General features: G+C 43.5%; 1 protein-coding gene across 1 annotated transcript in view; it reads right to left on the bottom strand.

Moving 5' to 3' along the window:
- SNX30 (sorting nexin family member 30) overlaps positions 1-15,048 on the bottom strand; it is a 40,521-nt gene that overhangs the window by 11,985 nt on the left and 13,488 nt on the right. Inside the window, exons 2-4 of the mRNA XM_079959608.1 lie at positions 7,721-7,909; positions 3,522-3,632; positions 1,572-1,730 (exon numbers count right to left, since the gene is read on the bottom strand). Of these exons, the coding sequence (XP_079815734.1) occupies positions 1,572-1,730; positions 3,522-3,632; positions 7,721-7,909 (459 nt within the window). The remainder of the gene's footprint in view (positions 1-1,571; positions 1,731-3,521; positions 3,633-7,720; positions 7,910-15,048) is intronic.

The following is a 15,048-nucleotide window of genomic DNA, read 5'->3' on the forward strand; positions in this document are numbered from 1 at the left end:
ACTGATTCCATTCGACTTCTGAGGTACCACTGTATATTTGTTCAACAACGAACTTGGGGAAAGTAGAGTTTCAGTCTATTCTATTCTGAGGACCGCACAGGCCCTTACAACTTGTGTTAATGCTCCAAAACTCCTGTTAAGAGGAGTTGTTTTTTGTTTATTCCAAAATAAAAACATTTGCAGAAGTTACACTCTTAGGGCTGTGCCAAACTTAGGCCTCATCTGCATTAGTGGTGATGTATAACAACAACCAGAATACAAGCAGAAGTCACACCACTGCAGTAACATTACACAAAGTAGATATTTATAACAGGTGAGGGAAGGAGGAAAATAAACTTTGTGACTCCCTACCACAACATGTAGGGGCGGCTGCCACGTTAGATGACTTTCTTGTGGGCTTCTCAAATAATTCTGTTTCATCATTGAGGGAAACCAAATTCTAGAGTAGACAAGCCTTTGGTCTGTTCACAGTAGGATATCTTATTTCTGTTTGCTTCTCCTACCCACCCACAGCCAGTCTTCTCTCTTTCTTGAAAGCAAACTTCTTAGTTTCCCCTGTACCCAATCTCTGTCCCAGCTGTTTGTTTGTTTGTTTGCATTTATACCCGGAGGTCTCAGGGTGGTTCACAGAATAAAAACAAAATATAAAACCACAAAATACATAATCAAAATAAAAACAACGGAATAAACCTCTCCCCCCCAAAAAAACCCCCACATTTTAAAAGGGCATAGGATGTCAATCAAATCAACCAAAGGCCTGGTTGAAAAGGAACGTTTTTGCCTTGTGCCTAAAGGTGTATACTAGGGACGTAAAAGGTGTAAAATAGGGACGCGGGTGGCGCTGTGGTGTAAACCACAGAGCCTTGGGCTTGCTGGTCGGAAGGTCGGCGGTTCGAATCTTTGCGACGGGGTGAGCTCCCGTTGCTTGGTCCCTGCTCCTGCCAACCTAGCAGTTTGAAAGCACATCAAAGTGCAAGTAGATAAATAGGTACCGCTCTGGCGTTTCTGTACACTGCTCTGGTTTCACCACATGACCCGGAAAAATTGTCTGCGGACAAACGTCGGCTCCCTCAACCAGTAAAGCAAGATGAGCGCCACAACCCCAGAGTCGTTCGCGACTGGACTTAACTGTCAGGGGTCCTTTACCTTTAAAGCTGTATAATGAAGGCGCTAGATTCTATTGTGCTCTTTCAAATGCTAAGCTTAAGGCATACTGAAAAAGATATACCATATTTTTCCGTATAGAAGATGCCCCATGTATAAGACGCCCCCTATTTTTGGGGACTCAGATTTAAGAAAATGCAGGATATATCTGTGTATAAGATGCTCCCTAATTTTTGACATTATTTTTTAGGGGGAAAACCTAGTCTTATACACAGAAAAATATGGTAACTCAAATACTGGCACCCAAAGTAGCTGTATAACATGAGTGGTTATCGGACGAATTTGATGGTGCTATTTAAAAGCATGTTTAACATTGATAAGCAATCTTTCATCAGATTCTAAACAAAGGCTTCCACCTCTAAACACAGCCACTGAAACACAGTTCTGCATGGGTTCGCTTTACTTACTTTGGCAGTAAGAAACACATGAAAGTGTTCGTTAAAAGAAAGCACAGGATGATCAGCAATCCTTTTCAAAAATTTATCCAAGGCCTTCCTCCTCGTCTCAACAAATTCTTCTGAAAAGCGATCAACAACTCCTTTGACCACAAATTTCTCTGGGAGAGGCTGGAAGGGAACAGGAAAAAAATCTCAGGAGCTTATGGGGACAAGAAAATCTCTATCCTCAAGCTTCGATGTTATAGAAAACGTGCACATTCAAGTTTTTCTTCCACTACAATAGTAAACAAAAGTTTTAAAAAAACCAAAGCAAATATTTTGTAACAGTATTTTCATAGTTCATCAGTGTACTGAGAGAGTTGGAGAGCACAGCACAGATGCTACGAGATATCACTGAGCCAGAAGAAACTGCTGACTTGCAGCTTTTCACCTAAAAATAAGTTTAAGCAGTAATTGTTTCTGAAGGGAAGTCAAAGTAGTGCTCACCCATTCAGAGGAAGCTTTTTTGAAAGATGGATTTTTGAAGCTTTGCGGTCTCTGGATGCATTTTGAGTAACGTCATGTTGTTAGAGAGATCTAATGAAATAATATGCAGAATAAACCCACTTAAGTAAATGGGCTTAAGTATTTTAGGTCCATTGAATTCAATGGGTCTACTGTGGGTACAATGAATGTTTGATATCAACCAGTGAACCCAAATTAGGCAAAAATGGAGCACGAACACACACAACCCGAAAGTGTTGGCCAGGTAGCTTCTAGTGGCTTGTTACCTGTGCAAGTCCCTCCCAAATGTATTTTTTGGAGCATCATACCAGCAGACAATTCAGGAAGAACTGAGAAACATTTTTTGTGATGGAGCAGGTCTTTGAATCTTAGCCCACAAGAAGTGAGTGAAGGTTCTACATCAGAAAAGGTAATGTTGATCTAACATGCTGTTTCAGTAAATTTTTATCTGTTATTGTGGACTGTTTTCTGTTTTTATTAAATGCTACACACAATACTTCTGAAAAATAAAGAGGTTTTTAAAAATTAAAAGATTTTTGTTGTTGTTCAGTCGTTTAGTTGTGTCCAACTCTTCGTGACCCCATGGACCAGAGCACGCCAGGCACTCCTGTCTTCCACTGCCTCCCGCAGTTTGGTCAAACTCATGCTGGTAGCTTCGAGAACACTGTCCAACCATTTCGTCCTCTGTCGTCCCCTTCTTGTGCCCTCCATCTTTCCCAACATCAGGGTCTTTTCCAGGGAGTCTTCTCATCTCATGAGGTGGCCAAAGTATTGGAGCCTCTGCTTGAGGATCTGTCCTTCCAGTGAGCACTCAGGGCTGATTTCCTTCAGAATGGAGAGGTTTGATCTTCTTGCAATCCATGGGACTCTCAAGAGTCTCCTCCAGCACCATAATTCAAAAGCATCAATTCTTCAGCGATCAGCCTTCTTTATGGTCCAGCTCTCACTTCCATACATCACTACTGGGAAAACCATAGCTTTAACTATACGGAACTTTGTTGGCAAGGTGATGTCTCTGCTTTTAATTAAAAGCTACCACCACATAAATGCCATAATGGATGTATAACCTACACACATTATGATATTAATGTAAAAAAAAAAAAAATAGCTATTAGTGATTTTTTAAAAAAATAAATCATGTTTTTGTTCTCATTGAAGAAGTCAGGTTTAGCCACAGAGTACAGTTTCTAAGGATCAGAAAACAGTGCAAGTAAGCAGCTGTAATGCAGACCTATAATGTCAGAATATATGAAGTAATAAATTAGTTCAGACAGGAATGTTTTGGAGTGTTCTGTTTTGCATTTCCCCAACAAAATAATTGAGGCAAGTGTTTTCTTTATCTCTCTTTCATTTTAAACACACCTCAAATCCATTACTGCTGAAAAAGCAGAAATGTGCACTTCTTATAAGTGCATTATTTATTCCAACAAATAGTGGCCCCGACTTACTACCTACGGGAATGAGATGAGTGGGTTGAGATTCCTCCAGTTTATTCCTGAGCCAGTCAAAATCCTGGTATCTTCGGCGCATGGAATACTCTGGCAAGTCAAACTCTGCACGTGTGGTCTAAGAATAAAAATGAAACGAAAGGGGGAAAGCGAGCAAGAGAAATCAGACAGGGCAAGTAAAAGAATATATGCTTAAGTCACTAGTCTTTGCATTCTCTGTATTATTACTAATTTTCTTTTACCAAACGTTGACTTCTTTACTGGCTTGAAGCCAAATGTATCAGCCATACCTCAAGCCGAGCCATTCAAGCATTAGCAAAGAAACAAATTTTATTTTCATATGCCTCTGGCAACTTAAGATGCACAACCTGGGAATCAACTCCATATTGAACTTGGACAAGTGCCCCTATTTTGAAAGCTCTTTTTATTAAAGCTTGGGGGGAAGCAATATACAAAAGTTAACATCAAATATCAAGCATTTTTTAAAAACATAAAAACTAAGGGACAGAAAATAAAGAGGAGAGGAGGGAAGGGAAGGGAAGGGAAGGGAAGGGAAGGGAAGGGAAGGGAAGGACTTATTGGACAAGTGTGTGATGGATATGTCAACTTTTCGTTATTTGAAGGGAACATTCCTTGAGGAGTGGAAAAGGTAAAAGACAACCTTAACAAAGTAACTGAGCCTATGAATTTTTTGTATCTTTGATGGATGCGCTCCCTTTCTTTGTTCTGGAAAATTAACACGTAGGGTTATACCCCAATGAAGCTGTATCGTTTTAGCACAAGAACTTTCCCTGTGCAATGGGAATTCCTCTCTTTGTATCCCCTCTTAGCATCTCTATGTCTGACACTAAATTTGTGCTTTGCTGGGAAAAACAAGAGCCAGCACAACACATTTGACAAAGCAAAAAAAACAACCCCACACCACTGTCTCTTCGTGTTAATCTTGTTTCTATACCAATGGTTCTATCCAACATCAGTCACATTTGGACTTAACCCATTAAAATTAAAAGACATGACTAACTTAGGTCCTTTAATTTCAGGGGGACTCTTCTGAGTAAAACATAGTTGGATACAACTGAAATCGAAGTATTTCACCCATAGTAGAGATTGCAGTTTTTCAGGATAGATGGCAGCAAACCTGCTTCCCCCATTGTTCTACCATCAAACTGGGCAGAATTGTTCAAAATGTATGGAAGAATTTATATGGGAAGATTTCTGAGGTGAATGCCAAGATTCTCTACTCTCTCTTGCTTATGCACACACCACCATCAAAAAACAAGCATACCTTGCTTGTGAGTTTAGAGGCATTATCCAATACAAGGCACTGGTACTCATTTCACACAGAAGTATGCAAGCAATAGAAATATTCATGAAGAGGGAGAATCGCATTCCACAAACTACAAATGAATGCAAGACCTTGGAACACCAGCAATGGCAGCACGACCTGGAAAATTCTTACATTCTTGTGGCAAGAAGCAGGGAGAGTGAAATAAGTTGTGTGCTCTCAACCATAGACACCCATAGCCCACGCCTATGAGAGAAAACTCTCTAAGCTAGTGAGTCAAGAAAACTGTGGAACTTAGAAGTCAAAGAACTATCTTCAGCAAGAAACACAGCTCTGCAAATGTTATTAACCACACAATACAAAGCAAGTTCTCAGCACTATGAGAAAGCCAAGTGGGTTTAATAAAACAGATGACTAAAGCTCTCCCCAGGGATTCCTTGAAACTAGGAAGAAATCTGGAGATCTAACAGAATTTTTTAACACTTGTCACTTTAGACATTGGATTTTCCAGAGAAGCCATGACAGCTAAAGGCATACAATACAGATATTAAGCCATAAAGTGGGCATGACAGCTTCCTTTGATGCAATGTGCTAACCCATCCTAACTTGAATGGATGAGAGGAGAGGCCTGTCGCAAAGTATTTGGAAGTAAATGTGGACTACACAAAACATCACTGCATGCACACACACAAACACGGTCCCAATCTCAAATAAGGCATATGAACAAGAAAGGAGATTCCAATTAAACATAAGAAAGAACTTTCTGACAGTAAGAGCTGTTTGACAGTGGAACGGTCTCCCTCAGGAGGTAGTGGACTCTCCTTCCTTGGAGGTTTTTAAGCAGAGGTTGGGTGGCCATCTGCCATGGATGCTTTAGCTGAGATTTCTGCATTGCAGGGGGTTGGCCAAATGACCCCCCCCCCGTATCCCTTCCAACAATTCTATGATTCTATGAACCACAAATAAGGTGTGAGCTCCAACAGCATATGAATCAATATGGCTAACCTGATTCAAAAACACACACACACACACCCACTCAGACACGAAAACAAAGTTCAACACAGACAATCACAAACAAGCAGCCGCACCCTAGGCCAACCACAATTTCTCTCACCACCAAAGGAACACAAGCGAATAGCAAAGAGAACCTGCACAAACGACGCTGACACAAAAACCCACACATATATTAAGCAAAATAGAAATATCGCCTCCCGACCCCACCCCCACCCACCATGGCCCCCTCCACCTCTTCTCCCCTTTTTTCTTCCTAGGTTAAGGTAAAGGGTCCCCTGACCATTAGGTCCAGTCGTGGCCGACTCTGGGGTTGCGGCGTTCATCTCGCTTTATTGGCCGAGGGAGCCGGCGTACTGCTTCCGGGTCATGTAGCCAGCATGACTAAGCCACTTCTGACAAACCAGAGCAGCGCACGGTTTCCCTTCCCGCTGGAGCGGTACCTATTTATTTACTTGCACTTTGACATGCTTTCGAACTGCTAGGTTGGCAGGAGCAGGGACCAAGCAATGGGAGCTCACCCTGTCGCGGGGATTCGAACCGCCAACCTTCTGATCGGCAAGTCCTAGGCTCTGTGGTTTAACCCACAGCGCCACCCGCGTCTCTTCTTTTTCTTCCTAATGTAACCCTAATGTAACTTGAAAAAAGAGACATTGCACACACCTTTGTAAACCAAGAAAACTTTAATAAAAGGAAAGAAAAAGAAAAAAACAGAAAAAAGAAAAATGTGAGCTTACTGTGTAAAGCCAGTTGTGCAAAATAACCTTGAATGGGGTGGGTTTCATAAGGCGATCAATACAGAGGGAAAAGAGAAATATCCTGCAGGAAACACTTGATTTAGCAGTATATCTCAACCATGCTGCTTAGCAGTTCATGTCAGACAACCCACTTATCCTTGGTAATGCTACAGAACAGTATAATGCTGCCTATTTGCAGTTTGCACTCCATGAGATAGAAATTGCTTCAGCAATAGCAAGGTTACAAGCAGAAAAGCTGCTTAACTCATATGCTTAAAGGCACTTCAAACATTAAAGATGGGCCACTGAAAAAATGTTCTCTAGGAAAACGCCTCCATTCAAGGCTCTTTACATCTGTTTGTCATATAAATATGTATTAGGGCTGGGCGATATCTGGTTTTCAGCATCGTGATATATCACCAGCTAAACACTGTGATATACTGATATATCACGTCTGAAATAAGGATTGAGCTATATGGCATTGGCTGATTTTCCCCACATTGTGATTTTTGCATAGCACACACACACATACATCAGGATTTGAAATATATTGCCACGTCAAAAATCATGAAACTGATACCACGATATGGACTCCAAACTGGTTTTGGACAATATATTGATATACTGCCCAGCCCTACTAGTGCCTGAACACTCTGCTACAGAAGAAGAGTGACTCTACTCAGTGAGGTCTCATCCATGCACAAAAGATTCCAGCTACTAGTCTAGAAGAAGAGGGACGCGGGTGGCACTGTGGGTTAAACCACAGAGCCTAGGGCTTGCCAATCAGAAGGTCGGCGGTTTGAATCCCCGCAACGAGGTGAGCTTCCATTGCTCGGTCCCTGCTCCTGCCAACCTAGCAGTTCGAAAGCAAAAGTGCAAGAAGATAATAGGTACCACTCCAGCGGGAAGGTAAACGGCGTTTCCGTGCGCTGCTCTGGTTCGCCAGAAGCGGCTTAGTCATGCTGGCCACATGACCTGGAAGCTGTACGCTGGCTCCCTCAGCCAGTAAAGCGAGATGAGCACCACAACCCCAGAGTCGTCCGCGACTGGACCTAACGATCAGGGGTCCCTTTACCCTTTACCTTTAGTCTAGAAAACTAGTCTAGACCTGAAACAAAACAGGGAACAGAGCTAAAAGCCACAATGCAAAGGGAGAAAGCAACATTGTATTACCTTGGTTGTGACCCTGTACGTGATATAAGTCTCCATCGTACAGACATGTTTCTTGGGATCATCAACAGTGACAAAGAGGTCTCTCATCTCCCCATCCAAGTCATCATCCAGCTGCAGTCTGTTCAGAAGTGAGGAAGAAGAGGCTGGGCTTGAAGTGTCTACAGGAGTACCATTGGGCAGACTGAGGTCCTGGAAAAAAAGCAAAATGGCAGGTGTGAAGGAGGAGGAGGAAGAGGGAAACCAGCAGCAGAAAGAATCCATTTCTGATTTTTAAAAGCATCACCCACAAAGGCAGACTGGGTAAGTGGTTCAAAAAACCAATTCATTTTGCTTGACTAGCAGTACTTAGCATATATATGCTTCATTGTTCAGCGCTATAGAGCAGTGGCGTAGCGTGGGTTATCAGCACCCGGGGCAAGGCAAGTAATTTGCGCCCCCTAACCCATGGATTTGCGCCCCCTAACCCATGGATTTGCGCCCCCTAACCCGTGGATTTCCCTAACCCCCAGATGTTGCGCCCGGTGCGGCCGGCCCCCCCTGCACCCCCCACGCTACGCCACTGCTATAGAGCATGAGGCTCCTAATCCCAGGGTTGTGGGTTCGAGCCTCACATGGGGCAAATAATTCCTGCATTGCAGGGGTTTGGACTAGATGACCCTCAAGGTCCCTTCCAACTCCACAATTCTATGATTCTATGAAATCATAGAATTGTTGTGATCCTTACAATGACTCCCCACAACAGACTGAGGCAAGTGAGTTCATATTGGAGGAGAGTCAAACTATGTACTGCCTGCTTTGAACCACTACACTATGCAATACAGTGGTACCTCTGGATGCGAACGGGATCCTTTCCGGAGCCCCGTTCGCATCCAGAAGCAAATGCACCCCGTGTCCGTGCATGCGTGGGTCGTGATTTGCCGCTTCCGCGCATGCGCATGGCGTCATTTTGACCGTCTGCACATGCGCGAGCGGCAAAACCCAGGAGGAGCGAGCTCCGTTACTTCCGGGTCGCCGCAGCGCGCAACCCGAAAATACTTATCCCGAAGCTACTTCAACCCGAGGTATGACTGTACAGAAGTTCACAAAAACAAAGCCCAGGTTTTTTAGGTACTCAGTTCTTGCAGCCCCCTTTTTATGGCCTTCCACCATAGCTGGGGAAAGTAACTGGATTTTCAGAATGCAGTATATTTTACCAAGTCCTGCTGTAGTATTTGCTGCCACCCATTCTTAAATTCTGCAAGCCTAGCATTAAGCCTTTCAAGCTCTGTTTGCTGAATTGAAGCCAGCATTTTTGAGAAAGCACTTCAGTATTCCCTGGACACATCCGAAAATGCATTTTATAGCCACAAATGCAAGCAGCACCCTCTCTGAAGTACTCTGAGTGCGTGTGTCAGATCTTTCATACTGAAGAGCCAAAACAGCCAATATTGTGCCTGCCCTATGCTGCTGAACTCCGACTCCCATCAGTCTCAATCGCCATGGCAAATGGGGTGGGGCATGATGGGAGTTGTAGTACAGTAACATCTGGAGCAGTGCTGGATTTACATATAAGCTAAACAAGCTATAGCTTAGGGCCCCACTCTCTTGGGGCCCTCCCAAAAAATTAAAGGAAAAAAACAAGTGGATGTACATTTCCAAAATCTAAGATAAAAAACAAATAAAATAAAATCTACATACAGCAACAGTGTTTTGTGTTGTGTAGGCTCCTATGATGTAAGTAATGGGCCCTGCCTGCTAGCCTGCTCCCTAAAATATCACTGGTTTGCTCATTTCTATATATAGGGTGCCTACATTCTGCATGGACTGGTTGCACGGCAACATGGGCAAATGGCTTTAGATACCTATTAGGTCCATAAATTTCCACACAGCATATATTCAACACACACGCACAAAAAGTGACAATTTGTTGTTGACAAAGGACAGCTAGACATATAAAGGGCTTCAGTAGCTTAGGGTCTCATCAAACCTAAATCCGGCCCTGATCTGGAGGGTACCAAGTTAACTACCCCTCCTGCAGATTCGTTGCAAGATGTTAAATCATGGTGTCTCTCCTCTGTGCTACCTACTTGTGTACAAGTTAAGTGGCGAACCTCGACATCTCTGGCATCTTTATCAGTATCACCCACAACAGTTTCTGCAATTCACTCTTCTGCGACAGGAACTCCCAGGTCCCACCCCACAGCAAAACCTTTATGTTCTAGAAGTTCAGAAGCACAAGTTCTTTGAGACACAACAGCTCCAGAGCAAAACACACTTACGAGAGTAAGCCCCTTTGAGCACAGGCCTTCTGAGTAAACAAGCTTAAGGATGCACTGAAGACCTAGTACTTAGTAGTCAATTTTTTATTAAACTTTAAAATCTTAACATATATATTCCAGAGTCCAAATTTGGTATACATGTCTCTTTAAACTTTTGGCTTCCTGCCTTTCCCTCCGAGATGTTCTTAATCCCATCCCATATACATGCTGCATCCTAATAAACATTTCTCCGAAGACGCATTCTTCTGTTTCAAATATAACCTTCTACCGCTGTTCCTATTTCAAATCCTGCTCGCGATTTGCAGTATGTTTACAGCAAAAAAACAAGAAAGAGTCTGAAGCCAGTTGTTATTTAAATTAAGCTACCCAAGGTTCAAATGAGGACGAGAGAAAAAGCCTCACCAAGTTATGTATTCTTGGAACACACACACAAAAAAAGATGGTCTTTGCTAAACAATAAACCACAAGATAAACTTTAAGGACAGCAGATGCTTATCACTCATGTATTTATAGGCTGTGTCCTTGTCTTCATGCTATCCCTATTAAGGAGTGTGCAGTTTTTCTCTGCCACAAACTACCCTCATGCTTGGTTTTCCACAAAAATAATGCCCTGAACTGCAGGAAACACTTGATCAGAAGCTGCCATGTCATTCAAACTTTTCCATTTGTGAACTTAAGGTAAATATAAAGGGACCCCTGACCATTAGGTCCAGTCGTGGCCGACTCTGGGGTTGCGGTGCTCATCTCGCTTTATTGGCCGAGGGGGCCGGCGTACAGCTTCCAGGTCATGTGGCCAGCATGACTAAGCCGCTTCTGGCGAACCAAAGCAGCGCACAGAAACGCCGTTTACCTTCCCGCTGGAGCAGTACCTATTTATCTACTTGCACTCTGACATGCTTTCGAACTGCTAGGTTGGCAGGAGCTGGGACAGAGCAACGGGAGCTCACCCTGTCACAGGGATTCGAACCGCCGACCTTCTGATCGGCAAGTCCTAGGCTCTGTGGTTTAACCCACAGCGCCACCCACGTTTGTAAACTTAAAGTCCTGCAAATTTTGAATTCTAATTTTAAAACCTGCTGAATCAAAATGCACAACTGACATTTAAAATGGCTATATTTCATCAAGTGAAGGTGAGTTATAGAATTATGCATCTTGCATTGAATTGCACTGTTAGTAGTTTATTTCAGTACCAGTTACTTGGGGGGGGCTGCACCTTCCCCCCCAAAGTAGGAGAAAGCCATACTTGGTATGCTATTGAAGTCACAGTGCTCTCTATATTAATTTAGCACATTCTGTAAGAGGGTAGCATTACCACCCCATTTTGGACAAACATGCATGATTCAGATTTGACCCAACACTTCTTAGCAGTCAACTGAAGTAGGTGTTTTTTCTTTAATATTAATGAATTCTTGGACCTGCTTGTAGAATTTGGGTGTTTTCTAAGTACAGTGGATGCTTGGGTTGCGAACGTGATCCATGGAGGAGGCACGTTCGCAACCCGCAGCATTCGCAACCTGCAGCGCCGCATCTGCGCACGCTCGGGTTGTGATTCAGTGTTTCTGCGCATGCGTGAGCGCGAAAACCCGGAAGTAACTCGTTCTGGTACTTCTGGGTTCAGCCCGATGCGCGTCCTGAAGCGTCTGTAACCCGAGGTATGACTGTAATAAATGGCATAACTACATAGAACTGCATGGGGAGTACAAAAGGATTATTCTTCATGTCTCAAAACACATACCTACAATTTTTTCCTGGCTCTTGCAAAAGATAGAATTATCTAAAAAAAAAACACAAGTTGTTTACAGAAAACGAGACAAGATAGAGATGCATGAAAGTATTTGTTATCAGAACATGGAGTGTTGTGACAACAGGAATGGGAAGGAGTTCAACTGGTCTTTTCTGACTTTTATTTCCTTGTACTTCTCTTCTATAAATGCCAGCTCATCTGAGAATTTATAAATGATGCAGATGTGCTGCTGTGCTGTATACATGTGCTATTAATTTTTAAGAGTAAATAAGCTTCATTTTTAGCACAGCTAGGCAAATAAGGCCAAAAGGGTTTCTAGTCCATAAGGTATTCATTGTTGGGTTGCTTTAAAAAAACCCTCAAACTATTCCACCTTCCCACACAATCAAATCATGTATGGCCTGCCAGCAGCCTGAAAAGAAAAGAAAAACTGCAAGCACTCTTCATTTATAAAAGCTTTCCATACTGGGATAGGAGTGCTGGAAAAAAAGTTCACATCTGGAAACCAATGTGCCCCTTTGGATTCAGATAGTACATGGGTAAAGGTAAAGGACCCCTGACAGTTAAGTCCAGTCGTGAATGACTCTGGGGGTGCGGCACTCATCTCGCTTTACAGGCCAAGAGAGCCAGCTTTTGTCCACAGACAGTTTTTACGGGTCATGTGGCCAGCATGACTAAGCCGCTTCTGGCAAAACCAGAGCAGCGCACAGAAACACTGTTTACCTTCCTGCCGGAGCAGTACCTATTTATCTACTTGCACTTTTTTGGGTACTTTTGAACTGCTAGGTTGGCAGGAGCTGGGACAGAGCAATGGGAGCTCACCCCGTCATGGGGATTTGAACTGCCAACCTCCTGATCGGCAAGCCCAAGAGGCTCAGTGGTTTAGACCACAGCGCCACCCGCGTCCCATAGTACATGGGTAGACGAGTCTAAAAACCCTGGGACACAAATTTTCACAGCCCTCTAACAGCCTCATTTATCAGAAGTAATGTATTTCATATTAACTCTGGAAGTGTATACTTGATTCTGACTAAAGTAAGCTTTCGAAGAGATTTTTCCTCTAGGAGGCTTTTGCTCTAGATCAGGCATGGCCAAACTTGGCCCTCCAGATATTTTTGGGACTACAATTCCCATCATCCCTGACCACTGGTCCTGTTAGCTAGGGATGATGGAAGCTGTAGTCACAAAACATATGGAGGGCCAAGTTGGGCCATGCCTGCTCTAGATCATTGTTTACCAACCCTGGGTCTCCAGCTGTTTTCGTACTACAATTCCCAGCCTTCCTGGCCACCGGTCTTGCTACCTAGGGGTGATGGGAGTTGTAGTCCAAAAACAGCTGAAGATCCAAGGCTGGGAAACACTGCTCTAGATCAGTGTTTCCCAACCTTGTGCCTCCAGCTGTTTTTGGACTACAATTCCCATCATCCCTTGCCACTGGTCTTGCTAGTCAGGGATGATGGGAGTTGTAGTTCAAAAACAGCTGGAGGCACAAGGTTGGGAAACACTGCTCTAGATGACCCTTCTGGGCCCTTCCAACTCTATGATTCTAGGAACGCTCTGCACTGCAACATTTTGTGCCAGCTTCTGCTTGTATTTCAGAATCCTTAACTGGGCCTTTGGAATGTTGAGTGCCTCTGCTAATCTAGAAAATCCTCCCAATACAGCCAACACCTTCTTTTGAGAAGTGCATATATAAAAATAAAACCCCAGCACATACCCTGGACTCTTCTGAGTTGATTAGAATATCCCAAACTTAGTTACACAATTGTCTTTTTTTATTTGGCAGATGAAAAAGCATACAAATCTCCCTATTCAAGACATTTGAAGAAAGAAATGCCAGCTGGATTTTTTGCATCTGCTTAGCCCCAATGTGCACTCTGTGTCTCTTAGCAGCTAATCTTCCCTCCTTCCTCCCAACCATTATGGAAGAGTAGATGTGGGAGATAACCAGCAGGATGAGAAATCCTCTACTTCAAACTCTCTAGCTACCTATAACCCCCAGAAGGCAACACTGCAAGTTCAGAAGGAGCGGAAAGGCTATTTGTCATATGCTAAGTGCAATGTATTTAACATAACTCCAAGCACAGAAATAACTGTTTCATAAGAGAGCATCTTCTATTAAGTTTTAAACAACAAAACTTACCCCAATTTCTCACTGTGGTCACATCAACACCATACATTTAAACAGTGCTATTTTTCTAGAAAAAGAGGTGCCAAAACGCACCATGAACAACTCCCTTGTTCTCTTATAATGGCAATGGAACCCAACTGAGTGATGCAGGAACTCAGTTCCAGCTGAGAAAAAGCCCTGCATTTAAAGAACTCCTATAGGGAAGTGGGTGGTGCTGTGGGTTAAACCACAGAGCCTAGGCCTTGCCGATCAGAAGGTTGGCAGTTCGAATCCCCGCGACGGGATGAGCGCCCGTTGCTCGGTCCCAGCTCCTGCCAACCTAGCAGTTTGAAAGCACGTGAAAGTGCAAGTAGATAAATAGGTACCACTCTGGCAGGAAGGTAAACAGCATTTCCATGCGCTGCTCTGGTTCGCCAGAAGTGGCTTAGTCATGCTGGCCACATGACCCTGTACGCCAGCTCCCTCGGCCAGTAAAGCGAGATGAGCACCGCAACCCCAGAGTCAGCCACGACTGGACCTAATGGTCAGGGGTCCCTTTACCTTTATATCACTTTAACAGTCATGACTTCCCTCTCAAAAACCTGGGAACTGTGGTTTGTTAAGGGTGCTGTGAATTATTAGGACACCAGGCTTCTCTAGAAAGTAGAACTAAACTCTGGTAATGTCCTGCTCCTGGGCGGGCACACATGAAGCAGGGGAGCAGCATGCATGCCCAATGCTATGTTCAAACTCACTGAGAATTCTCTATGTACAGTACTACTAAATCATGGGTTAGCATTGCACGCAAATAGCACCTTAGTTTGTACCTGGCCAATAGGAGACAGATTCACTAGTTTTACATCTAATATAGGCACAGGGTCGCCCTAGGTTCAGAATTTCCTGGACGTATCCGGAATACTGCAGTGTCTCGGAAAATCAGGACATATGCCAGCCCATGTCAGCAGTGCTGACTTTTCCTTAGAAATAGCTCAAAAACATCCCTCTCCCTTTTTTTTGCAATTTCACTCAAGAACATGGGTAGGCAAACTAAGGCCTGGGGGCCGGATCCGGCCCAATCGCCTTCTAAATCCGGCCTGCAGACGGTCCGGAAATCAGCGTGTTTTTACATAAATATAATGTGCCCTTTTATTTAAAATGCATCTCTGGGTTATTTGTGGGGCATAGGAATTCATTCATTAAAAAAAAAAAAATCAAA

This window comes from Podarcis cretensis (genome assembly GCF_951804945.1).
Source record: "Podarcis cretensis genome assembly, chromosome: 17".
Lineage (NCBI taxonomy): Eukaryota > Metazoa > Chordata > Lepidosauria > Squamata > Lacertidae > Podarcis > Podarcis cretensis.